Source organism: Aythya marila (genome assembly GCF_965140915.1).
Source record: "Aythya marila genome assembly, chromosome: 8".
In the NCBI taxonomy this organism is placed as follows: domain Eukaryota; kingdom Metazoa; phylum Chordata; class Aves; order Anseriformes; family Anatidae; genus Aythya; species Aythya marila.
In genome coordinates, this window is record NC_139049.1 from 13,478,395 (window position 1) to 13,504,507 (window position 26,113).

The window sequence follows — 26,113 nt, forward strand, 5'->3', positions numbered from 1 at the left end:
CCAGGGGCTTTCTTAAAAATGCAAACACGCAACTCAGTGGAGCTCTGCATGCCGAAATCTCATTTGGTAGAATGTGGTTTGTAATTAGGTTATGTTAAAATCCTTCAGACCTTTCTTGTTCACGACACACCTGCCTGAATCCCTGGGTCCTTCAGGAGAAGACAAGAAAATCAACCGAAGCTTTCTCATTACCACTTTTCACATGTGCTCCCAGGAAGGCCAGGAAGGTTCAGAATGAGATCTGTCATCCATGATGCTGCATGGTGTTGTTTTTCTAAGGAAGATCATCGGAAAAGGAGAAACCCTGCATTTTCTTTTCTTTTTTTTTTTTTTTTCTTCATTCTCTGGCTATTCCATTTTATGTGCAACACCAGTGCTGTAATCTTCCTCCTCCACAAATTTTCCCAGAAAAGCTAGGGTGTAGTTACAACAGATATTTGCTCTAGAACTATAATAATTTCTTGCTTTTTGTCATAAGTTTGGCCATTTCATGTGTATGTGATGCAAGCGACATAACTTACCAGTTATGTGTCTTGCAGGTGTTGGGCTGATGTTTACTAAACCTATTTTATTCCAAAAGAGCAAGTTGCTCTGGAAGTTTCTCATTCTCCTATCCTTCCAACTACTGTCCTGCTTTCATTGCTTGTCTGCATGCTGGAAAACCCTTTCCCATTCTGCAGGATGGGATAACTCCTTCTTAAATACTGCCTTTGCACCAGTGGTCCCTGTGCCTGTGCTCTAGGGAGGGTTTCTAGCATGGAAGGCTGCCCAAAATCATGGCAGTAGCTGAGTCTGGAGTAGTGGACTCAGGAAGCAGCAATCAGTCTTAAATAAGAGCTCGCTAACTTGCCAGCATCAGTGTGTGTGTTCCTTGCAGCTTCCTGCTCGTGTAGGGTCGCAGTACCTCTGATACGCCCTGTACGTGGTGGGGGCTGCTGCCTCCTGCTATTGCTGGTAGTTCTTCATTCCTCAGAGAGGAGCAGATAAGTGTTTCGCTGCCCTCGAGTCTTTTGCTGGTTCAACACTGTGCTGGATGATGGGTGGTGGTTCAGGAAGGCAGAATGGAGTTAGGAGGGAGAACAAGAAGGGTGCATGGCTGTGAGTGCCTTCCAGTTCTGTGGGCTGGCAAACCTGGCCTTTTGTCCTGGGGCTGAGAGTGGGACGGGTCAGACGGGTCAAAAAGCAAAAGGAAATGCCAGGGGTATTGAGAGCTGCTCGCTCTGTCTCGTCATTGTGAATTGGAAATGAAATCTAGTAACAAAGTAATAAATATGCTACCGTGTTGTCTTCAGGTCTTTTAAATTTTACATGGAATTGTCGTCAGCAGGTGTCTCTAAGAAAAACGCTGCTTGAAACCAGAGCTAACCAAAAGAGAAACATTCAGAGCAAAGCTGAGCTGTTCCATTACTATTCAGGGAATTTTGCTGAAAATACTTGTGCAGAAGTTTGACTCTGCCTGACGTGGTCTTCTCGGACAGACTTTTATCCTCAGCAGCAAAACTTAACAGCTGCATTTTAAAGCTTACTGCTCTGGGGCTGTACTGAGTTGCAGAGAATAAAGGAGAGGGAGCGTGAGCTCTTTCTGAAGCCATGCAGAGGATGTGAGCGGACCGATAATGAAGGAGGCAAGTGTCGGTCGGGGCTTATCTCAAAGGCATCTGCTCACAATCCAGTGCTTGTAGTCAGAGTGCCAGCTGGCGGGATGCTTTCCTGATGTAAATTATCCATCCCTTCTGAGGGGCCTGAGCACAAGGAGGCCTTTTGTGTCTAGGGATGAATTCCTAACTTGGGGGGAAAGGGAAGAGTTTCTTGTAAAGATCTAAATAGCATTTACTTAAATTTTCCAGGCTATCCTTATGGTTTTCAGCATAGTATGTGTCCTGCTAGACCTTGGGACGCAGAAGTGGGAGATGACCCTGCTGACATCCATCAGCTTGCCTGGAGGTTGTGGCCAGCTTGACAACACGGTCAGGTTGCTGGGGGTAGTGTTTAGCAGCTTTCGGCACAGGGAACATCTCTGACACCATCTTCGCCCCCTCTCCCCCTTCACCACACAGGCTTGCTAAAATCTGGAACTGAAGTGCTTCCTTGAAGGCTTATCCGTGTGCCTGCTTTAAGAGACTGCTCGTATGTGAGACCAAGTGGACCAAACCGTGATTAAAAAAATGATCAACGTCTAGGAACAGAAGAGCAATAACTTCTTGTCTTCCAAATTAAACGTTTAGAACTGCCTTTCACCTAGTTATTGCTGTTGCCATGTCTCAGGGTAATAGTAGCATGTATTTATTCAGCCCTGCAAGACTCGAAGGCAGCCTGGAAGGCTTAGCTTTGCTAGCAAAAAGGCTTTGCAACCTTGAAGAGCCCTGCTAGTGGCCAGGCTGCTAAGCACAGCTTTTGCACTCAGTATAAACAGGGGGAAAACGTATTTCAACACTGTCAGCTGTCTTGGGTAAACGCTATTGTTCCAGCAGTATTTACCCGTGGCGAGCTGATACAGTGCTGGAGCACAGCCCTGCTGCGTGCACTAACTGCATTCCTGTGTCACGCCATCAGCAAGGCCTCTCAAGGAGTTCCAGTGCCAGCTGAAATGAATTTATTTTCACCTGGGCAAACCCGTGCAGTTTCCAGTGTGTTTTTGTTGGCCCATGGTGTAAAACTGCAGGCGGAGAAGGGGAGGGTTCTTTCCATTTAGCATGGGAGATTTCTGTGGAAAAATGGTTTTGTGCTGCCGAGAGTGCATTCTGCACGTGTTGTACCTTTAGCTTAGCTGTTTTTTGTTTTGTTTTGTTTTGCAGGGATCTGTAGGAGACCTGATTGGGGAACAGAGCTATAATCTAGCAGTAGAGAAGGGGAAAAAAAACGGGGTTGTTTGCGTGCTGTGGAGGTGGCATGGTTGTTTTTGTTGGGACAGCCCTGCAAACCTGACAATCTGTTTCTTTTTTTTGGGACATGCAGGCTGTGAGCTGCCCTTCCTGCTAGAGCATTTTGTGTTTGCAGAGTGTAAGCACAAGCCCGCTTCTCCTCTTCATTCGCTGGGTTCTTTCACCGCATTTCCTCCTTGAAGTCATCTTGATGAAGCCTGAACTTGGGTTTTGCTTCTATCTAGAGAGGCTGTCCTAGCTGAAGAAAACCAAGCTATTTGTGCACGTCTGGCTATCGGTTTGTGTCTGTGCTTGCCTTGAAGTTCTGCTTACCTGCTCTTCACCTTTTAGCACTCTTTGCCTTCGGTGAGGGGTTGTTCTTGAGAAGAGACCACATAGCAGGAGAAATGGGAAGCCTGTGAGGGTCTGATTTAAACACCTGATATATGCTGCTTCCTCCTCGCTTTGTGCTGAGACTCATACAAAAAATGCTTCTAAATAGAAAGGGGTTGCTCATCTCCTGCTTGAACTGGGCAGCAATTGGAGGCTTATCCCAAGTTGTGTTATGATGTTGAGTGTTCACACTTAGAATTTCTGGCTTCTGTGGAATCAATTTGTTGTCAACAGTGTGATTGCTTCTCACTTGTTGCCTTCTGTGTGTGAGGAGCTCGTGTCAAGTGGCTTGACCCCAAACCAACAGTGAGCTGGTACTGAGCAAGAGCCACAGATCCTGAATATCTGGCTTCCAGTCTTGTGCTTCGGTCATCATCAGCTTGTACACTATATAAATAGTAGTAAGTCTTTTGTAGGAAGTGCCGGGGAGAGAGATTGTGTCTGTACAATGCCCCAGTTGTCTTCCACGGCATACCCTAAAATAGCCCTTCTGGTAGGCAGGAGTATTGTCAGATTTAGCCTTTAAACATGAGCTTGGTCTTTTGTGTGTGTGTGTGTCCTTGCTACATGCCAGCATCAATTTGTCACGTGCTGTATGTACGTGTGTGTGCTGATGTGCTGAGTTCTGGATACTTTAGCACGCTTTTCTTCCTGCTTCTGTGTTCCCAGTGGTCAGAAAGGACAGCGAGTCATCTGCACCGGCCATGCAGTGAGCGTGCCTAGCACGGACTGCTCCTGGTGTCCTGCACACGGGAGCTGCGGCCACCAACCCAAGCCTGACCACTTGGTGTCTCCAGCCCGAGTATCGTGTGTGCATCTTGCAGCCGGTGTGACCACAAGAAGGGGCTTCAGCACAACCCTGGGGCAAGGCTCCCACCTGCAGAGCGGCACCTGCAAACCCCACGTCTCACGTAGAGATGGGGAGATAGAACATCTTGTCTGGAGTCACTCATTAACTCCAGTTCAAAGCCTACCTTGCATGAAGCTGAGCTGATTTAAGTCAGGCTAGGTATGGAAGGACTTCAATTGCAGGTGGATTTTCATTGCAGTCAGGTTTTTGCATATGTGCTTAGAGGCGCACACTGTTCCCATTGCCTTGTGCTGCCTGGTTTGTTTTAACTTGTGCAGTGAACCACTCTTCAGCAGGTGCAAAGCCTTGTGTTAAACTTTAACACAGTGTAGTTAGCTCATTTTTACAAATTGAGGTTAAATCTGCATGACCTCCAGGCAGAGAGAGCCTGAGTCTTGATCAGTTGAAACTCTTCTGGTGGCTTTTTTTTTGTAAGTGAAGAGCAGCGGCTGCTGCAGGCTGTGCTCCGAGCAGTGTTTTTCTCGGAGGTGGTGGGAGGGTAGAAGAGCGCGGCAGAGATGAAACTCCTGATGATTTGTCCTAGACAAACCTCGCCTTGTCCTTGCGTGCTCCCAGCTGCATGCTGGTGGCTGTGCCTCTCACGTTTCCATACGGCTGTTGGCTGCCCGCGGCAAATCCAAAATCTAGTGTGCATTTAGCTCCGGGATGGGGTGATCGCCCACAGCCTGCTGGCCAAGGTGCAGCAGTAACAGCTAGCAAGCAGCTTGGCCAGTGCAACATGCCTGCTCCTGGTGCAGGAATGCCAAGGTGAAGAATGCAGCAATGTGAAGAGGCTAAAGGTTTTCTTGTGGGTGTGAAGCCCCTCATGGCTGGCTTAGTGCTCAGGGGTGGGCACTCAAGTCAGCAGAGAGAATCTCAACAGACACAAACTGTTAATGTATCTGTTGTAATCTGTCATCCTTTGGGCATACGGACATTATCAGTGATGCCTGTAGAAACGAATTAGAGCTCACGAGCTGTGTGTTTGGTTGCACTGAAATCCATAGATCTGTTTATTTATCTACTCAGTCTTCCTGTTGACTTTCTCCATTGGTATCTTCACCTTGTCTTTGCTGGGAAATACAGTGCTGGTGCTACTGGGCACTGCTCATCCTACTGGATGGTCCTAGAGGAGATCTTCTAAACAGAACTGTGGTGCAGTCTCCTCAGTCTTTGTTTTAAGTTGAGTCTTTCTCATGACTTTCTCCTCTCACCCGCAGGAAAGGCCTTCGACATCACATACGTGCGTCTGAAGTTCCACACCAGCCGGCCGGAGAGCTTTGCAATCTACAAACGCACCAGGGAAGATGGCCCGTGGGTGCCCTACCAGTACTACAGCGGGTCCTGTGAGAGCACCTATAACAAAGTCAATCGGGGTTTTATTCGGACTGGAGAGGATGAGCAGCAGGCACTCTGCACGGATGAGTTCAGTGACATCTCCCCTCTCACTGGGGGCAACGTGGCTTTCTCAACGCTGGAGGGGCGACCCAGTGCCTACAACTTTGACAACAGCCCTGTGCTACAGGTACGCGAGCAGGAGCATATCAGATGGTCTGGGCTGAGTTCTTTTGCTTAGCTGTCATGGGTGGCAGCTTTGTGTGAACTGTGGGCTGCACTTACAGCCCTTATTCAGCCTGAAGGACTGTTGGACAGGTAAGTTGGGTTGAACGATCCGAAGAAATGCATTTGAAGAAAGAGTAAACTCTAGACTCTATCAAAAGTAAGTTTATGGTAAAAACAACAACAACAACAACAACAAAAATTAGTGTCATGAAAGATGACTTTTAAGAGGCTTAATGGAAATTATTGGATACTTACCTCTGCCAACTTAGAAGGCAGTTGTGTGCATCTTGCTGTTTCAAAAAGACCAGGAGATGGTAGTGCCTGTATCAGATTGATATTTGAGGCATTTGCATGTAGATTTTGAGCATGAAAGTTTAAGAAATGTGGTATTCTTCTAAACAATTAAAGGATTATTTGAAACTCTAACTTGTTCTATCTCGTGTGCTGTGGTGGGGGGAGCTTGGTTTTATCTACAGCATTTAGTTTCTCTTACAAAAGGCTTGGATAAGGGGTTTAGTGGGGGGTCTTTTGTTCTTACCATTCACAGCACTGGCTGGGTAGTGGTCTGGAGCATACCAGTAGCACCAGTTTATCCAGTTTACTCGCAATTTTCTCTGTGCTGCTTGATGACTTTTCCAGATTACATTGCAACAAAGAGCTCAAGCTGTGGAATTTGCCCCATCGGGGCTTGTCTCCTTCCTCTGGAGCTGTGACCGGCACGCCCTCGCGTCAGCCGTCCTTCCCTGTTCTCATAGATTAGCAAGAGCACACTGAGCTGTGGGCGCCCAGCAGGTTCGGGGCTCGCCTGCCTCTGATCTGCAGCCAGAGGGCAGAAAAGCAGGGTCTGGTAAGGCTCAATTATATAAAGGAAAATAAAGATTAATGGAAAAGAGAAAAACACACAAAATGGAAAAGAGCCAATTTGGCCACCTTGTTCATGCAGCTAGACCTTGCTGTGAGCAGAGTCCGGTCATTAAGGGTGAACAGAGATCCCAAGTTAGTGGTACGATGCGTGATCTTCCCATAAACTCCCATAGGAATGGAGACCTGACCACTGGTTTCCTAAAATACATGCAAACCTCTGGCATTGCTTTTCAGAACTGAAGTCAGTGTGTGTTTTGTGCTCAGCATTTCCCCGTGTTTATGCCAGTGTTTGTAATTCAGCAAATCTTCTTATTGTGCTGGTTAATCAGCATCATTGCTGCAGTGCAGTTGTACATGCATGGATGTTTTTCCCATATTCTTTATGGTGTTTGAAGGAAAGAAGTATTGCAAAAGCTGTAACAAGAACAGTGTGGTGCTAATAGTAGTCACAGGCTGAAGATGACATGGAATTTGGGGACAAGCTACGTTTGCTGGCTGTTGCTGGAGGAGGGTAGGGTACTGTGCTGAAGATGCTGTGTAAATATTATGAAAAGCTCTTGTGTTGCAAGTCAGATCTGCCTGCCTGTTTTTCTTCCCACCCTCACTCATCTGTCTGTGTCTTTTTGTCTGGAGGTGTGTGGCTGCAGACGAGCATACCCTAAAGCTTTTTCCATTCTTGCTTTGCAAGAAAGCTGTTGTCAGCCAGTGAGGTATGTGAGGGCAGCACACAGGCCCCCCGCTCTGTTTGCTGAAGATGTTGCCCACGGCTTCCCGGCTGAGAGCAGCCAGCACCCGGGGAGGCACGGGGAAGGGGAGGCAGGGACAGGAGGGGTGTCTGGAAAACTTATCTGAACCGAGAGGATATGATGCGAGGCTTCCTGGGCAGGGACGCGTGAGCCTCAGAGGTACAGAGGGGGAAATGATGAGGCAGGAGCGTGCTGACTGATGAATGACTGCTGGCGTGACTTACTGAGTGTAAATACAGCTGCTAACGATACGGTGCTGACGTGCACTGGAGGGCTACGTCTGATGTGTATGTACTCTGATGGGATTTTTGTCTGCTCTAGGAATGGGTGACGGCTACTGACATCAGGGTGAGCCTCAACCGTCTGAACACCTTTGGAGATGAAGTTTTCAACGACCCCAAAGTTCTCAAGTCATATTACTATGCTATTTCTGATTTTGCCGTGGGTGGTAGGTGAGTAAACAACAAACCTATGTATTTGTTTGAAGCTTTTTGTCAGGATTACTGAAGTGCTTTAAAGTTTTTGATTATACTCACGTGGACCGTTAGGTTCCAGTCTTTATTGACTGTCCTAAGTCAAAAATGCAGTAGAATGCGTCTTGTGAAGCTTGCAAACAGTACGTATTACCTATTGAGGCTATAAATTTCAGGGACATGCAGATTGAATATTTTATTTTCCTGATTAGATCAAATGTTAAGCAATCAGGGAAGGGGTACAAAAAGAGTGACAAGAATGTAAAATGAAAGGGAAAAAAACCTTTTTCTACCCAATGCTTTTTGTGGTTTTGCTTTACGTGTAGCCTAGAATAAAAGCAGAGATGTTGAGATTTTTGAGATGCTACACCTAAATATTGGGGGACAAATCCTGCAAAGATCTGAAGCACTGTACAGTGCCGTGGTTCTCTGTGGCCTTTTCCTTTTGCTAAAGCATATTGCAAAATGCTTTAATCTTAACTTTCTGACAGTAAAATGTTTTCATAAATAGAGTTGGGACCAATGGAGTGTCTCAGGTTGTTTGTAGAGAGCAGTCCTGAGACTGGGCTTTGGTATCAGTCACCTTGTGCTAATTTATTTCTTACCCTTACGAACGGTAGCATGTGGCCAGTGTGCGCATCTCTTCTTGGACTTTCATGAGAGAGATGCATACTAGTCTAAACCCAACATTTTTACTTCTCCTGCTCAGTTTATTCTACTTCAGTGTTGGACTTCAGAGGAGGCAGGTTAGCCTTCTTGCTCTTTAAATGCTTGCCTTGAGCATGCTACACCTGCTTGTTTCATAGTAACTGTGTTAGCAGTTTTGCCAGAGTCTTACACCTTCAAATATGTCTTGTCTCAGACTTTGAGATCTGGGCGTTGTTTTCTGGATTGCTCTGTGGGTGACCTGGATTGTTGAAGTTTAAATACCTGTTCCTTGTCTTGTTACCCAGATGCAAATGCAACGGTCATGCAAGTGAGTGCGTGAGGAATGAGCTTGGGAAGCTGGTCTGCAACTGCAAGCACAACACCTTTGGGGTCGACTGTGAAAAGTGCCTTCCTTTCTTCAATGACCGGCCGTGGAGGAGAGCGACAGCAGAGAGTGCCAATGAATGCTTGCGTATGTGTGAACGTGCCTTGCACGGAAATTGCTCATGGTTTTGGTCCCCTGCCTCTGTTGTCGTGCTGGTCTTGCATGGTTTTAAGGCTCAGCTCCAGTTAGCCAGTGCTAAGGGTCTTGAATACAGTTTCCCGAGTGGTTTAGGAATACATGTCCAATAAACTGCTTGTAGGATTTGTGCTCTCAAGATGGAGATGCTTTAAATCCCTCTTAATGCCTCTGGAAGTATCTCAGGTTACAGAGAGCCTTCAGTGTGAGTTTAGATAATGTAATAATCTAAGTTCAAATGCCTGCCCACATTTTCAGAGGAAGAAGACCAGAGCTTCCCTCAGAGGCAGACCTTGAACTGAAACAACCAAATGCTGTATTTTATCTGGCATTTAGACAGAATGTCCTGCTTGTTCTCTGATGAAGCGCATGGCTGCAGATGGGCTGTTACTGTTATCGTGTCAGCATTCAGATTCTCCTCAGGGATTTGCACACATAAGGCACTCTCAAAATGAGCTCAGATTCCTGTCCCAGAGTATAAGCTGATGAGAAAATAGAGCAAAGTCCATTTCCTTGTGCTACTCTGAGCACATCCAGGTCTTTTGAAGAATGTTGCCTTGGGTTTGTCATTCCTGTCCTGTAGGACCTTTCTGGAAGATTTGTACAAAGGGGTATCTCCTTTCTGGAGGATTGGAGTGACCTTTAGGAAAGATTTGCCACAAAAACTTAACAGCTTGTACTAGAAAAAAAGCCTGCATTTAGTATGCTGGAGTGTAAATGTCCTTTACAAAGCTCATTTGGTATTCTGACTTCCTCTTCCATTTGGATTATTGTTTTTTAGTTACTTGCAAACTGTTTCATCCAGTTTCAAGACTTGCAACAGTTCTGGGCTGCAAATGTGAATCTCCAGGACCAAATTTTTCTCAGTTTTGTGTCACAGACCAAAGCTCCTGCTAGTTTACTTTATGGGGAGCTTTTTCAGACAGAAAAGCTTTCTTCCTGTCTGACCTCTGTGTGTGCTGATAGTTCCCAGCTGTCTGGTGGAGACCTGTGGCTTCCCTTGACAGGCCACCGAAACCCAGCTCTCCTGCTCCCCAAACAGATGAAATCCATGATCTGCCTGCTCCCAGAGCAGAAACTCTTCGTGCAGCATGGGGTCAGCCCTTACTGATATCTTCTGGTGCTTGTTTGCACGGCTGAGATCAGTGTTGCTGTGTGGGAGGCAGCGTGTTGGCTGGAAGTGGCAGCCTGGCCCGAGGGTGCGATGCCGGGTATCTTCCAGCCCTGCCTGTCCATGGTCTCGGGTGCTTGGTGGCACTGCCAGTCATTTCCCTCCCCTAGGGGATGGACGGGATGAAGTGCTCGAGGTCTGTGCTGACAGCTGGTGTAGCCATGTGCTGGTTTGGCACATCAAGCCCATTTCATCATTGCAGCCTTGTACCTGCAACTGCTGCAAAAACACATTTTTTCCTCTTTCTTCTCACTGCTGCACAAATGTCTCAGGATGGTTAAAGGTTCTTTCTCCAAGCTGAATATTCAGCTGTGTGTAGTGGGTCTTGTGATGGCTGGGCTCTGGACAGCCACACACACACCACTCATGGATGATACCCTTTTTCTGCAGCTTGCGACTGCAATGGGAGGTCCCAAGAGTGCTACTTCGATCCCGAGCTGTACCGCTCAACAGGCCACGGTGGCCACTGCGTGGGCTGCCAGGATAACACTGATGGTGCCCACTGCGAGAGGTGCAGGGACAGCTTCTACCGCCTTGGGAGTGAGGAGGGATGTCTGCCCTGCAACTGCAACCCAGTTGGTAAGTAGAGGCAGCAACTATTTATGCACGGAAGTTCATGCAAGCTCTTCTCTGTTTTTCAGCTCTTGGCAAACTGTAGGGGTAAAAAGAGATTTTTTTTTTTCTTTTGGCCTACACAGGAAATGTTTATTGGGTTGTATTATGGTTAAAATTATCCTTGGATCTAACTGGGGATGGGGTGGCAGGGGCAGATGGATCACCACTGCATCATTTCCTCCTTCAAATGTGCTCTAAAGTAGTTGTCTTTTTTTTTTCACAACTGTGTATGTGTTACCCTGGACACACCCAGCACTGAAGTGCTCGTTTAAATTCTTAATAAACAAGATTATGCGGGTGGATATTTCTGGAAGTTATTCATACTGAAGAATGGTAGAGAGCATTAGCAGCATCAATTTCTCCTACTGAGTATCTAAGCACTGTAAATATAAACTTCTGAAACCTTAAACACAAAAGGGGGTGAGAAAAAAACAAAGTTGACTCAAAATATGTAGTCAGACTCATTTTTTTTTTAAATGATTGGAAAAAATTCTGGCAGGAGAACCAACCTGTTGTAGCCAAGGGAACCACTTGACCTGTATGGAGCAATCCCATAACTACACCAGTCCCATGACAAATACGGGTGAAGGAAACAAAGGGTAACAGATAGTAAGATATGATGTTAGGTTCCAAAATAGAGTAGCTGGAATAAGTAATTGCTTGTGGCATGCCCTAAAAGCAGCCAGCAAGAGGTCTGGCAGGGTATGTCTCCTATCTAATTTGGTCAGAGAGTTGCACAGTTGTGAAACGTTTGACCAAGAAAGGCCTCTTTCTTCTCCCTCTGCTCTCCCTGGTTCTTGTGCCTGACCTTATTTTACGGCATGTTTGTGCACAGGGTTTGTGTCAGGGAGTGGGAGAAGGAGTGAGGTGATGTCTCAGGTATTTAAGGATGAATTTCAAAGGGCATTATAACTTTAGCCATCAGCTTGTATGCCATGGCACACTGTCACCCCATGAGTATTTGAAGCCCCTGAATCAGTTTAGATGTTAGTTTTCCATCTGATTACTGTTTTTTCCTAAGTATTCAATAGTGGGACTGCAATGGATATTTAAACTCTGCATATGGTGAAGGCTTTGTGAGTTCTTCTCTCTCTTCTGTCTGACCTCATCATATCACAACTTTCTGCTTTGCTATAATCTTCCAGTGTGGATCAAAGTGGAAAGAAGCAACTATTCCTGTATTTTTATATACTTTTATTCTGGTAGTTAACTCTCACAATGCTGACAAATTGTAGTCTGCTGGCTGCATTGGTGCTTGGGAAAACAGTATTTTGTCTGCCTCAGATTAAAGAAACCTGTGCTACTGTTTGTGCAAGTCCCTTTCTACTTGTGAGCAGTACTTTTGAGGAATGTGTCCTGTCAAAAAAGATTTTTGCTATAGAATTTATTAAGGTTAATAGTGTCACATGCAGACTCTCTCTGAGGAGACAATTCAGTCTTTAAATTCAACTCGGGAGTCAATGGAGAAAATTGTAACATGAGGGGGAGAAGAGGTCAGAATATCTCCTGGCAACGGGTAAATGATAATTAGAAAGAACACAGGATTTAGGGTATAAAATCTCAGAAAGGATGTGTTGCAGGGAAAGAAAAGGCAGGGAATTAGGCAGGCAAAGACAGCATTGAGGACAGAAGAGGAATAAGGAGGAGCATGCAATGAAAGGGTAAAGGTACATATAAAAAGGGTAGTTGGAAAGAATACTTAAAGCTGACAACAGTTTTGTTTTTGGAAAAGTAGGTAAAGGTTTGTCTCTTTAGAGTTGCAATGGAAAAACAGGGACCTGTAAGGCATCACTCACCAGCTTGAAGCTATGCCTCAGACTTTTTCTTGTGTATCTTTCATGCTTCAAGAGCTGAAGAAAATCACGAGCTCATACAGTTCCGTGGGTCTGTTAAGGTCCCTGTCCCTTGATTCCCCACAGGCTCCCTCAGCACGCAGTGCGATAGCTACGGCCAGTGCAGCTGCAAACCTGGTGTGATGGGTGATAAATGTGACCGGTGCCAGCCAGGTTTCCACTCCCTCTCTGAGGCTGGGTGCAGGTAAGGGGGAACTGCTGCTCTTTGGTGGAGGAACCTCTGTCTAAAAGAAAAAGCAGATACATTTTCAGGGCTGTGCGGCTTTAATGAATTATCCTCTCTCTTGTCTCTCTCAGGCCCTGTTCTTGCAATCCTGCTGGTAGCACAGGTGAATGCAATGTCGAAACAGGACGATGTACTTGCAAGGACAATGTTGAAGGCTTCCACTGTGAGAGGTGAGTTTCTCTTCCTGTGGCTTTGTTTCAAGAATGAGAAATATTTGAGCAATGGCCTGGAGTAAACATCAAGGAAATTAATTCTTTTTCCATTGCATATGCAGATGCAAACCTGGGTTTTTCCATCTGGATCCCTCAAATCCAAGAGGCTGTACCCCCTGCTTCTGTTTTGGACACTCCTCAGTTTGCACCAATGCTGTTGGCTACAGCATCTACAGCATCACCTCCAGCTTCCAGTTCGGTAAAATCGAGTCTGTCTTTGTATCTCAGGTTGGGCTGTAGACCAAAGCATGAGAAGCGATTAAAATCGTGCTCTTTCCTCCCTGTGTGGGATAGCAAACTTTGGGCAGGCAGGTACAGGATCCCTTTCTCGGAAGTGCTGAGTTACTGAAGTCAATGGGAGCTTCCCCGTCTTCAGGTTGTTTGTTCAGTTGGGGTGGAAGGAATTCGCTGCTTTGGCCTCAGGCACCCACTGTGCTTAACGTACACCTCACGGTTTTAAGTAAGTGTTGTAAAATTTTATAACAGAGAGTATCTGAGAAGGGGCATTTTCTCAATTTTAGAGCCGAATGAGGAGTTTGAGAGTATTATAATCATTTTAGATCCTGGGTTAAATGGCTCTGAATAAAACAGGTGGGTTTCTGATGGATGTGTAAGCTGTGCACAAATCTTTTTTCATACAGTTTCCTGCATAGAAATGTTTTCATTCTGCATAGTCTAAAAAGAACATATTTTTAGTTAAAATTCCAATGGAGAACAGCTCTTATGAAGGCTGAAATTTGCATCAAGTCATAGATGACTTCAGGTTTTCCAGTTCTTTACTGAGGTCTTTAGAAATGAAGATGTTGAAAAGTATTTTTTATAGGGCTCAAAATTCAGAGGGTTCAGGTCAGCATTCCAATAACTGACTCAGGTCAGTTAGTACCAGTGTATAAAATGCAAATTAGTTATATATAAGCAGCTTGCAGTATGATGTGAGTAGTCTGTGCAAAGCTGCTCCTTCAAAGGGTGTTGATCCTTGTACATTTGGTTTTCAGGAGAGGATGAGTGGCGTGCTGAACAACGTGACGGCTCAGAAGTCCCCCTCCAGTGGAGTGCAGAGACCCAGGATATCTCTGTCATCTCAGACAGCTACTTCCCCATGTATTTTGTTGCACCACGTAGGTCATTCAAGAAGCGAGGTTTTCTGCACTGCCTGTGATCTTCCCATTCTCTATCCCCTGACTGTAAAGATTTCTTCCCATTTCAGGCAAGTTCTTGGGCAACCAAGTTTTGAGTTATGGTCAGAACCTGACCTTCTCCTTCCGTGTGGACAGACGAGACACACGCCTTTCTGCAGAGGACCTGGTGCTGGAAGGGGCTGGGCTGAGAGTGTCAGTGCCTCTCATTGCCCAGGGCAACTCCTACCCCAGTGAGAGCCCACTGACCTACACCTTCAGGTGAGTGTGGTCCCAGCCCAGCAAGAGGCTGGAGCAGCTGGGACCTAGCCTGCTGTGCACCCTGCCCTATCAGCTCTTGAGAACACAAACAGCATTAATTTAAGCTCGCAAGAGCAGTCTTATCAGGTTAATTTGAAACTCACTGTTCATCAGTGTTGCATAAATGTATGCAAAGTATGTGGCAATCGCATACCATTGTTGGAAATGGTGCTTTAAAAGAGCACAGCTGTTAGTATCTGAAAGCTTTGCAAATGATACACAGTTCTTCTCCCTAGGCTCCATGAGGCCACCGATTACCCGTGGAGGCCTGCTCTGTCTGCGTTCGACTTTCAGAAGCTTCTCCACAATTTGACTGCCATCAAGATCCGTGGGACATACAGCGAGAGAAGTGAGTCACTGAGCAGAGCATCACAGAAAAGAGGGGCAGACAGACCCTTTTGTCCAGTGCTCTAGTTGTTTTATTACAAGACCTGGTCATAAATAGCTGTGGAGAGTTAATTTGGCAGAGCCATGTGGAATTGCTTTCTACCTGGCCTTGCAGTGCAAGAGCTTCTCTCGGGCTTTCTGGAGAGGGGATGGGGAAGCAAAGTGCTGCCTGTGAGAGTCTCAAAATGAGCACTCATTACCTGCTGATGCTGCTCTGGGGAGCAGATGTGGTTCTGTGCTTCTAAATGTGGAGTTCTGCTGTGTTGTGCAGCCAGCGTCTTCCAGATTGGTGGTAATATGTAATGCAGAGTCCTGAAGGACACAGTAAAGGAGATGTAGGGAGTCTAAAATAATTTCTTCAGGAACAGTTAACTTCCCCTGTTTTCTAATCGTGCCTTGGCAGGACAAATGTGGAGGACAAGGTATTGAAAGCACAGCATGTGCTGAACATGTTCAAAAGTACCCCATGACGAGGATTTATGAAAATCAGGCACTAATTAGAGGCAAAAATATTTGAATCTTTGGATACTGCCATGTGAAGGATTTTCTGAGTTTAAAAACAAGTATGTACAAAGGACAAATCTGCGTTTGGGGAAGATGAGGAAGCTGCAAGTGTTTTGAGTAGAGGTTGTTCATAAAGCAGAATGCAGGGTGGTGAAGAGGAGGGGGGCAAAGGTGTGGAGCAAGCTGTCCCTATGGCACCGTAGCAGTTGCTAATAACACAGAAGCTGGGGGCTCTGCTCAGTGCTTAAGAGCCACTACAGCAGTACAAGCCTAGTGCTGTAACACACACTGGCTATTGTATTATTGTGTGTCCAGGCACAGTTCTGCTCCAGGGAAGGGGTGGGTTGGGGTGGGGGGGGAAGCTTTCAAATGCTGAAGAGTTTGCCCTGAGGCATGGTTTACAGACACTGCTTGAGGAAGGTGTATTTAAATTGCTGGAGAGATGGTCTGTCCTCCCTAGAAAGGCAGAAATTGTTTTCGGTATTTGATTTGGAAATGGAAACCGTATGCGTGTAAAGCATAACTTCTTTTCGCTGACAGTACTTGCTTGTACTCAGCATCCTCCTCTGGCTTGTTGTTCTCGACTTTCTAGCCCTGCACATGCCCTGTGTGATCTATATTGCATCTTTGCTCATCTATCTAAACTTCCCTGGAGGATTTTGCTTCTTGATTCACCTTATCAGCTGCAGACCTATCTCTTGTGCAGTTCTGATGCACTAGGTGAAATGCTGATGAAGTATTTCCCCTCTCTGGTTCTCAGGTGCTGGCCACCTGGATGATGTTACCATCACAAGTGCTCTCCCCGGGCCCGGCGTGCCTGCAGCATGGGTGGAGAGCTGCTCCTGTCCAGCAGGCTACGAGGGGCAGTTCTGTGAGCGCTGCTCCTCTGGGTACCGCCGAGAAACACCCGGTCTCGGGCCCTACAGCCCCTGCGTGCCTTGCACTTGCAACGGGCACAGCGAGACGTGTGATCCTGAGACAGGTAAGAAGGGGTGATGGGAAAGGGAGCAGCCAGGGGGCTGTTCTCCTTCCTGTGTTGGATGAAGAATAAAAAAATGTGTTCTCTGTTCCAGGTGTGTGCAACTGTAGGGATAACACAGCGGGGTCTCACTGTGAGAAGTGCAGCGATGGGTATTATGGGGATGCAACGGCAGGCACGGCCTCAGACTGCCAGCCCTGCCCGTGCCCTGGTGGCTCCAGCTGTGCCATCGTGCCCCGCACAAGGGAGGTTGTGTGCACCAGCTGCCAGGCTGGCACAACAGGTGAGTCCTTACCAGAAAGGGCTTTGTTCTACACCCCATGTGCCCATGGACATGTCTTGTACCAGTTCTGCTGCTGTGACCCACAGTGAGTGGCACTGACAACTGCTGTGTCTCCAGGTTCAAATGCAATTTATTTCTCCCTTCTTCTAGACCTATTTTCTCTCTCTTGTAAGGCTCAGGGATGCAGAACTGGTCTTTGTGCCCTTCTCTTAAGATCAAAAGGGTAACAAAGATTTAATCTGTACAAAGCCCAGATGTTTCTCTGCTATGTATCTGAGCCATGCTAGCTTCTGGTACAGAGTCTAGTACACATAATTGTGTGGCATTGGGCTGAAAGTTTGATAGATCTAAAAGAGCCAGGAAGGATGGGTCAGACTGAAACAAAATTAGAAGATGAGCCTCCTATTTGCCAGCCAGAGGCACCTTGGGATGCTTGCAGCAAGAGCGCCAGTGTCCTGCATGGATAAAGTAGGAAGGCTGCGTTGACTCATGCATACCAATCGAAAAGTACAAGGCCAAATTTATACTCAACAGTTCTAAAGAGAAATATGTGAACAGGTGCTGCTCTTTTTTCTTAATGATAAACCGTGAAGGCTGAGCATGTACTTGAGTTGTTAAGTGGAGCTTTTTGTTCTGCTTGCCAACAGCAAATAAGACGTAAAATGGTTGGCAGCCTCAGTGCTTCTCTGTTGATTTTATGCTTGGCATGAAAGAGTCCAAAGTACAGACTACCTGTAAATGCCTTAAATGCTTAGGAAAGCCCCTGATCAAGCACACAGACACACTATTTAGAGCAGCTCCTGGGAGTTGCCATGGGTGCCACCACTTTGTGAACTAAAGCAGAGCCTGGGGGCCTGAGTTCGAAGTCCCCTGCAGCTCAGGCATGAGTATGAGCTCAGCTTTACTTGTAGCTGACAGGGTCACACGAGGGTCCCTCTTGACTCCCATCTTTCTGTATGTGGTTGTGATGTGGTGGGAAAGGTGAAGGGAAAGATGGATGGTGTATGTAAGAGCTGCCAAAGAAACAGCTTTTAGCTGGCTGGCAATGATGTGTCTGCAATGAGCTTTGGGAACTGCTGGCTTGGATGCTTTGTGGCTGCCTGTGGAGGTTCAGCAGGTCTCCTTGGCCATGTGGCTTCCTGAAGCAGTGGTGTCCAGCTGAGTTCTACCTACTTGAATTCTTCAATTAACAACAAATTACAGCAAATATGGCTTGAGGTGATAGGAGGGAAGGGGGAAGCTGAAATAATTCATAACACGAAGTTCCAGTGAAAAAGGGTTAAATTTAGAGATAGAGAGGGATTCTTGTGTAGTCTTGTGCACCTTTCTGGTTCCTTCACAAGGAGAAAAAGGGAAGAAGCTGAGGAGTGTACTTCTTGGGGGGCTGCAGAAGGAGGCCAGGTGAGACTGCAGCAGTGGGCTCTCTGCTGTAGCACGTGTGCTTCTGTCCTGCCCCAGGCAAAAGATGCGAGCTGTGTGACGATGCCTATTTTGGGGACCCACTTGGTGAGAACGGCGCTGTGAGGCCTTGCCGCCTATGCCAGTGCAATGACAACATCGATCCTAACGCTGTGGGGAACTGCAACCGCCAGACAGGGGAGTGCCTCAAGTGCATCTACAACACAGCCGGCTTCTACTGCGACCGCTGCAAAGACGGCTTCTTCGGGAACCCCCTGGCCCCCAACCCTGCTGACAAGTGCCGGGGTAAGAGTCTTTTCCTCTTGCATTTAAAAGCAGTTTTGTCCCTTAGAACTGCCTTTGGGTGATGCTTCCCATTCTTTTTCTTTTTGCAGCATGTCACTGTAATCCCTATGGCACTGTGAATCAACAGACAAGCTGCAATCAAGTGACGGGGCAGTGCGAGTGCCTCTCGCATGTCACCGAGAGGGACTGCAGTGCTTGCGAGCCTGGCTTCTTCAACCTCCAGAGCGGACGTGGCTGTGAGAGGTAAGTCACCTTGGCATGGGGCAATGAGCCTGGTTTTGGAGGATCTGTGTTTAGCAGGTGGAGGAATGTGGTATTTCTCACAAGTAACTGGTGTTTTGTGTTGATGCTGCCAAGGGCAGGGAGGAGCAGGAGTTAAGGAGCAGCTCCGAAGGCTGTACAAAAAGCTTGACTTATAAATAGCTTTATAAATAGCTTTAAATCAGAGTTTTAAATAGAAACATGTCACGTGGCTGCGTGATCGTTGGTAGCCGGGGCTCGTGGGTTCCTTTTTTAGTGCAACCACCAAGTGACCTTGCATGGTTCAAAGGCTCAGTGCCTTGTCCCATATCTGCACTGCAAAGTCACTCCACTGGTATGGAAACTTCCAGCTGTGCTCACTAGGGCTCCTTCAGAGGTGCTTCACTCATGCCTGCTGTCTGTTGTCACCACCTAACCTGTGGCTGTGTCCTCCAGGTGTGACTGCCATGCACTGGGCTCCACCAACGGCCAGTGCGACATACGAACAGGGCAGTGCGAGTGCCAGCCTGGCGTCACCGGGCAGCGTTGTGACAGATGCGAGGCCAACCACTTCGGATTTGGCCCTGAAGGCTGCAAGCGTAAGTGAGATTCCCTGCAAGTGGTCTCAGTTCACAGATCCAGTGTTGAGGAGCAACATACCTTGTAAACATAATTGCAAAAGAGTATGGTCCAAACTTTTCTCCTCATATCCCCACCTCTCAAGAGAGGGGGGGGAAAAAAAAAAAGTGAAGTTGGTTACAATGCAATGGGGTAAGAAATTAAAATGTTTTGTGGAAGAGGCAATGGCAAAACTATTAATACAGTTTGACATGAAATGAGCTGTGTCCAGCTACATGGTGTGCCTTCCCATGTGTGGCAGCACTCTGCTGGGGAGCAGAGCTCTGTCTGTGTTTTGGTGGGTCCCCTGTTGGTTCGCAGGGAATGGTCTGTAGCTGTAGGGTATTTCTGCGTCCTCTCAGATCTGACTGAGGTTTGACTTCCCTGCAGCGTGCGATTGTGACCCTGAGGGTTCACGTTCCCTGCAGTGCCGGGAGGACGGTCGCTGCGAGTGCAAGGAAGGCTTTGTGGGGACCCGCTGCGACCAGTGTGAGGAGAACTATTTCTATAACCGGTCGTGGCCAGGCTGTCAGGAGTGTCCTACATGTTACCGACTAGTGAAAGATAAGGTAAGGCCACAAATGTAACTGTTTGGTTTCCAGAGTCAGTGCCACGCACCATAACTATTTGCCCGTCAGCAAATATATTGACTGCTCCTCGCTCCATGCTGTAGCTCTGCTCCATCCCTCTCGTGCAGGTGGCAGAGCAGCGAGAGAGGCTTCAGGAGCTGGAAAATCTTATAGCGAATCTGGGTACGGGAGAAGAAACTGTAACTGACCAAGCCTTTGAGGAGAGGTTGAAGCAGGCAGAAAGAGATGTCATGGAGCTGCTCCGAGAAGCACAAAACAGCAAAGGTGAGTTGAGCCGATCAGGCATGGACTAAGGAGAAATGAGGTCTTTGCTTGACGTGCACATTCCCTTAGGATGCAAAGCTTTTAATTTCAGGCCTGTACTGTGCGTTAGGATAGACAACTATTTTGGGTAGTGCTGAGACTGTACGTGTTATCACTGAAACAACGAGGGCTGTGATTTTATCCCTGGTGTTCCCCATGGTCTTTATTTAAGCAAAGAAAGATCTGCCTTTGTATAATAGATAGAAGTCTTACCCTCTCCTCCATGTGCAAAGGAAGATTACTTGCTTTGTAAAGAAGCAGAAGACTTTCCAGTACGCGGATGGGTACATCTGTGTTTCTGCAGCTTTCACCAGTAAGAAATGGTGAAAATGTTCACAAATTTGCTCAGATACCTTGGGATAAAGCATTTCTTGTTGGGTTATCATCAGTGATTAGAACGAAAGCTTCAAAATCCTACTGGCAGGTTTTATTATCCCACCATAAAGTGTATAATGGTCTGAAAAGTGCTGTTACGGTGGCCTGTAGGTGTTTTTCCTGTTAAACTCTGCTTCAAAGAGGTTCTTTACTGTAGGATGTCTGTGAGCAGGGCATTTAGGAATTTGAATTTTTGCTGAGAGGTTTTTAACACGTAAGTTGATGTGTATTCTGGAGAAGAGCAACTTGAAGAAGATTCTTAATTTGAAACCACTTCTGAAAAAATTTGTCCCCTTTTTGCGAAACTGGGAAAAGCTGGCAAAAATCTGACATCACGTGTCATTTGCTTGGAAAGATTCCTGCTGGTAGCGGGAATGATTCATGAAACTCTTCTGAGTTCTAACTGGGGTAGCTTTATGTTCCCTGCCTAGCATCCACACCTAGATAACAGTAGTCCTGAGTAGGAGGTAAGAGAGTGGGCATTGTGGTAAGGTTAGGGCATGGATTGGGTTTTGTGGTGGTGTTTTTTGTCTTTCTTTCCACATCCTCACTCAAGAAAAGACAAGTTAAATGCAAGTCCTACCCTTGCAAAAAGCCCATGTGACATTTATTTGTGCTTTTCTACTTGATGCATTTTTTTTAAAGACATTAAATGTGCACATTCAATACATAGGATGTGCTACAAGGTGAGGACACAATGTATTTGTAAAAAATCATAATTTTGGATGTGTGTGGGCTTCTTTTACTTTATTTCTTAACAGTGCTCTCACCTTTTCACAAATAATTCTTTCTGGTCCTGAGGCATGCATCTGTGCTTTATGGCTCCATTATTATGACATTTTTCTGAGGAGTTACCTGGTGGTCAAGAATTTGGGTATTTTGGGTGGTCATAGGTTCTACAGATAGAAGAACCAAGGCTGGGTTGTTTGTCCTCCCCAGTCCAGAGGGATGCTGAAAGCTGGGAAGAGTTGGGGTGGATTTGCTGTTCTGCAGATCTTCCAGCCGCTCTGTCTGGAGGTTCTCGGGGGGGAGCCACCATTGGCCAAAGAGAAGGGCTGTACTGCCCTTGTAGTAATTAAGATAAAAAAGAATTAGCAAAGCAGATGTTTCATACCTAATGAGGAGCAGCTCTGTTGTCTTTTTTTTTTTTTTTTTTTTTTTTTTTTTTTTTAATCAATGTAGAGGTGAAAAATGATTCTGAACACAAATCTCCTGTTAGAGCCAGTTCAGACACCCAGCAGACCATCTCATTAGTAGTTAATGACTCTTATGCACATTCTGGTGATGGCTTCGATCTCAAGTGAACTGATTCATGAAACAGCTTTGCTAAGTCCCCTTTCAATAGGGGGTTAATCTGCCAACCTGTTGCCTGCAAAGGTAAGCTGCTGCTCCAACTTCTCTTCCTGCTGTAATCAATTTTGCTTCCTCTTTTGTATCGTGTCTTTCAGATGTAGATCAGGGCCTGATGGATCGTCTCAAAAACATCAACAGCACACTAGTGAGTCAGCTCAACAGGCTGAGGAACATCCAGAACACTGTGCAGGAGACGGAGGACTTAGCAGAGAAAGCCCGGAAACGGGTGGAAGCCACAGAAGACCTGATCACGACAGCTTCTGATATGCTAGAGAAAGCAAAGATGGCAGCTGACAATGTGGTGAGTGTGCAGTGGAGATCCGGTGGGGCAAGGAGAGGACAGGGCCTTTCCTTGCTGTGCTGTCTGGGTGTGTTTCTCTGCTCTTTCTCTCTCTTGTAGCAAACTTGCTATGGAAGCATCTTCTCCTTTACTCAGTAATGTGGAAAACAAAGGAAAATCTCAATTATCTGTCATAAATCGTATCTTAGCCCCCTGCTCAAAGAAAAATATTAAAATAAATAAATACCAAAACATTTGCTTTTAAGGGGTAACTGCTAGTATAAACTGCATGAACTTAAGAAAAAATAGAGAGGCCAAAAGTAGGTTAGACACATCTCAAAGCATTTAGATCATGACAATAAATGTTTAAAGCATTGATGAATAAAATATGGTAGTAGAGCTTCAAGGTATTTTTTCTTTCTTTTTTTCCAGTCCATTACACCTCCGGAGTCAACTGGCGACCCTAACAACATGACTCTGTTGGCAGAAGAGGCCCGTAAGCTGGCTGAAAGGTAGCCTGTGGTGCTGCACGCTCCCCAGCCCACATCAGTGCCCTACAGCCACCTAGAAGAGGGGGGGAAATGAGGTTTGGTCTGGGTGCACACCTGTGTGTTTGGGCAAACGCTGTGTCTGTGCACCAGGGACATGTGTGGCCGTAGTGGGTGCTCATAGACTGGTCTCATGGGTGCTGCTGGAGTAACGTTTGTGGTTGCAGAGATGTTCCCAAACAGCATCTTCCATTGCAAATGTTGCAGCTGTGCAAATCTGGGTGAAGGAAGGAAAAATAGGAGAAAATAAAAACTTAGAGTTGAGGATAGAAACTGCTGCTTAACAATTCCAATGGCGTTATTTTTCTTCTGTAATCTTGTCCAGACACAAGCAAGAAGCGGATGAGATTGTTCGTGTAGCCAAGGCAGCAAATGATACTTCCACAGAAGCGTATCAGCTACTGCTGAAGACCTTGGCTGGGGAAAACCAAACAGCGAATGATATTGATGAGCTCAACCAGAAGTGAGTCAGCAACAGAAAATTGTTTTTATTTCCTGGCTTTAGAGCAGTACTTAAGTTTAAGATGCCTTTTTAGCATTTTATGCTTTAGATCTTACGACAGTTGCCTCTGTTTTAGCCTCTCTACTTGTTCAGTAAGTTTGAGTCTACCAAAAGAATTATAGAGTAACTGGATCTGTGGTTTGCTCTTTTTTTGTTGTTTTGTTTTTTTTTAATTAGATATAATCAAGCAAGGAACATTTCTCGGGACCTAGAGAAACAGGCTGACAAGGTGCTTACAGAGGCAGAGGAAGCTGGAAACAAGGCCCTTCAAATCTATGCTAATCTCACCAGTCTGCCCACCGTGGATTCCACAGGGCTAGAGGTACATGAATGAAGCATCATACATAGTATTTTGTAAAGACAGGTGTGGATGATCATTAAGGCAGCACGCTAGGTTGCAGGCACATGTTGTATGTGCTCTGCTAATGTTACTCTACATCTGTCTGTGGAATTTTCATCCATCAAGGTATCACTGAGACTTCTATATTGCTCTTTATGCAAGAGATTAACAAGCAGGAAACTGCAAACATAGACCCTCCCACAGTCTCTGAAGGACAAAAAAAAAGAGTGAAATGTTATTTGTCAGACATCATGGCTTGAATCAAAAAGTGCAAAGAATCCGGTCCCCGCTGAAGTCTGCAGAGCTGCTCCGTTTCCTTCACTCACTGTAGTAGTGCAGACTTTCTTACGCACAAAAGTGTTGGCATCCCCTGTCCTGCACTGCACAGACCATTGTATTTGGAACTTTGAAGGAGCAAAGTTACAGCTATAACTTGTCATCACTTCTGCCTGTTTCAACATTAGAAATTATACTATGTTTTGTCACCTGTTCAGAATTTCTTTAATGTTCGGAGAATCTGCATTTGTTTCTGATTTCTACACGCAGAATGAAGCAAATAAGATCAAGAAGGAAGCAGAGGAGTTAGATCAACTAATAGCAAGGAAGCTGAAAGACTATGAAGACTTGAGAGAAGACATGAAAGGAAAGGAGCAGGAAGTAAAGAACCTTTTGGAGAAAGGGAAGACGGAGCAGCAGGTCAGTTCTGTTTTGTGCAGGCTTTTGTTCCCTGAAAGGAAGAAGAAAAAAACAAACAAATAACTGCCCAGATGTGAAAGACTTGGCCTTACTCAGTCATATCTCAGCAGTGTTTGTTACTTACACAAATATTGAGGAATGGTCCTGTGAAGGAAATGCTAAAGCCACTTCATTGTGGAGAGTTGGGATATTTGGAGAGTTGGTACATTGGTACATTTTGGTACATTGGAGAGTTGGTATATTTGGCAGGTGTGTATTCAGGATGGTGTTCCAAAGTACCAGAATTTACTATGATTTCAGAGGAAGTATTGCCACTCACTTAGGGGATCACTGCAGTTCCGTATTGCAGTGGTGTTTCATGCTAAATGATGCTTTCTGAGAGGCCTACATGGTCATCCATCAAACGGTAAGAGTATGTTGATAGATGTCTTGTCTCCTTAGACTGCAGACCAGCTCCTGGCTCGAGCAGATGCAGCAAAAGCCCTGGCTGAGGAAGCTGCTCGGAAAGGCAACGGCACACTGCAGGAGGCTAATACCATTCTCAGCAACCTGAAAGGTAAAGAGAAAACACTTGCAGGGAATCCCTTAATTCTTAGAGAGGTAACTCTGCAGTATAGCCATCTCAGTTAAATGAGTCATGCTGTTGCCAGTACGCAAGTGTTGGACAGATTCTTCTGGCTTTTTTAAAGGAAAATGGAAGTCTTTCCAATGACTAGAAATCTCCTTTTTGGCCAGCTTACTTATTTAGCCTGAGATGATGTGTAACAGTGTGAACTGCAAGTGTGTGCACCCCCAGACCCCAGTTTGCTGTTCTTCCCTCTAATTTCAAGGAGGCAAAGCCAGGGTAGTTTGGTCAGAGAAGCATCCCAAAGCTCTTCTGGAGCAGATGATGAGAATCTGTTTTGCCCTTTCTTAGATTTTGATAAGCGAGTGAACGACAACAAGACAGCAGCTGAGGAGGCACTGAAGAAGATTCCTGCCATCACCCGGACCATTGCTGAAGCCAACAATAAGACACGCCAGGCAGAGATGGCACTTGGCAATGCTGCTGCTGATGCCCGCGAAGCCAAGGCTAAAGCAGATGATGCTGAGAAGATCGCCAGTTCTGTTCAGAAGGTGAGTCCCTTGCAGTTCTGGAGCCAACCTTCCGGAGGTATTGGCGTGTATTTGCATAAACTCTGTTCCAGAATGTTCGACGCCTTCACTGCCTGTTTCCATCCTCTTCCCATGTTGGCTGTAGAGTGCTGCTGCTACCAGAGCTGAAGCTGACAAGACTTTCTCTGATGTGACGGGGCTGGCCAAAGAAGTGGATGACATGATGAAGCAACTCCAGGAAGCAGAAAAAGAGCTGAAGCGAAAGCAAGATGATGCTAATCAGGACATGATGATGGCAGGCATGGTAAGTGACGCTGACAGCAGAGGCAAGAAGATGTATTCTCCCTGCTGTCCTGCCAGTGCAAGCCTTCTTCTGCTCACTGGGTGCAGTTAGTATTCTCTATCTGCCGAATTTTAAGTGGAATTGAATGCATGAGACTAATGAAGGAGCTCCTATAGTAACCTTACCATAGGTTCATTACTCAACTTTGAGAGCCAGTTTCCTTAACATAGTACTTTTATTTTAACAGAAACCTGACTCTGTTCTAACTTCTCATGCATAACTCTTCTTAGTTACCAGGGATCCACATCCTTTCTTGTAGAAAACTGAGTATTTGAAGGTTGTCTTTGCCAACGCTGTGACAGGTATCTCAGCACAGAGATCATTTTGGAGAGAGGAAACGGATATGTGCAACTGCTTGGGCAAATGCATGAAAAGGAGAGGCAGTGGTTTCATAAACCCTACAGAGTTTATTGTGCTCTTGTTTTTTTTTCACCCTGCAGGCTTCACAGGCAGCCCAGGAGGCAGAAGACAATGCAAGAAAAGCGAAGAACTCTGTGAACAGCTTGCTTACTGTCATTAACGATCTTTTAGATCAACTAGGT

The 26,113-nt window shown here is 46.0% G+C and overlaps 1 protein-coding gene across 1 annotated transcript in view; it reads left to right on the forward strand.

The window, feature by feature from the left end:
* The window catches only part of LAMC1 (laminin subunit gamma 1), a 62,217-nt gene that overhangs the window by 33,126 nt on the left and 2,978 nt on the right, over positions 1-26,113 (forward strand). The window contains exons 2-27 of the mRNA XM_082765625.1: positions 5,325-5,629; positions 7,599-7,729; positions 8,704-8,870; positions 10,480-10,668; positions 12,624-12,741; positions 12,855-12,953; positions 13,058-13,194; positions 13,991-14,113; positions 14,203-14,392; positions 14,668-14,780; positions 16,083-16,304; positions 16,396-16,584; positions 18,043-18,288; positions 18,378-18,531; positions 18,985-19,127; positions 19,537-19,715; positions 19,844-20,000; positions 21,863-22,068; positions 22,480-22,559; positions 22,921-23,058; positions 23,275-23,419; positions 23,984-24,133; positions 24,575-24,689; positions 25,050-25,249; positions 25,374-25,532; positions 26,012-26,111. Coding sequence (XP_082621751.1) covers positions 5,325-5,629; positions 7,599-7,729; positions 8,704-8,870; positions 10,480-10,668; positions 12,624-12,741; positions 12,855-12,953; positions 13,058-13,194; positions 13,991-14,113; positions 14,203-14,392; positions 14,668-14,780; positions 16,083-16,304; positions 16,396-16,584; positions 18,043-18,288; positions 18,378-18,531; positions 18,985-19,127; positions 19,537-19,715; positions 19,844-20,000; positions 21,863-22,068; positions 22,480-22,559; positions 22,921-23,058; positions 23,275-23,419; positions 23,984-24,133; positions 24,575-24,689; positions 25,050-25,249; positions 25,374-25,532; positions 26,012-26,111 — 4,155 coding nt within the window. The remainder of the gene's footprint in view (positions 1-5,324; positions 5,630-7,598; positions 7,730-8,703; positions 8,871-10,479; positions 10,669-12,623; positions 12,742-12,854; positions 12,954-13,057; positions 13,195-13,990; positions 14,114-14,202; positions 14,393-14,667; positions 14,781-16,082; positions 16,305-16,395; positions 16,585-18,042; positions 18,289-18,377; positions 18,532-18,984; positions 19,128-19,536; positions 19,716-19,843; positions 20,001-21,862; positions 22,069-22,479; positions 22,560-22,920; positions 23,059-23,274; positions 23,420-23,983; positions 24,134-24,574; positions 24,690-25,049; positions 25,250-25,373; positions 25,533-26,011; positions 26,112-26,113) is intronic.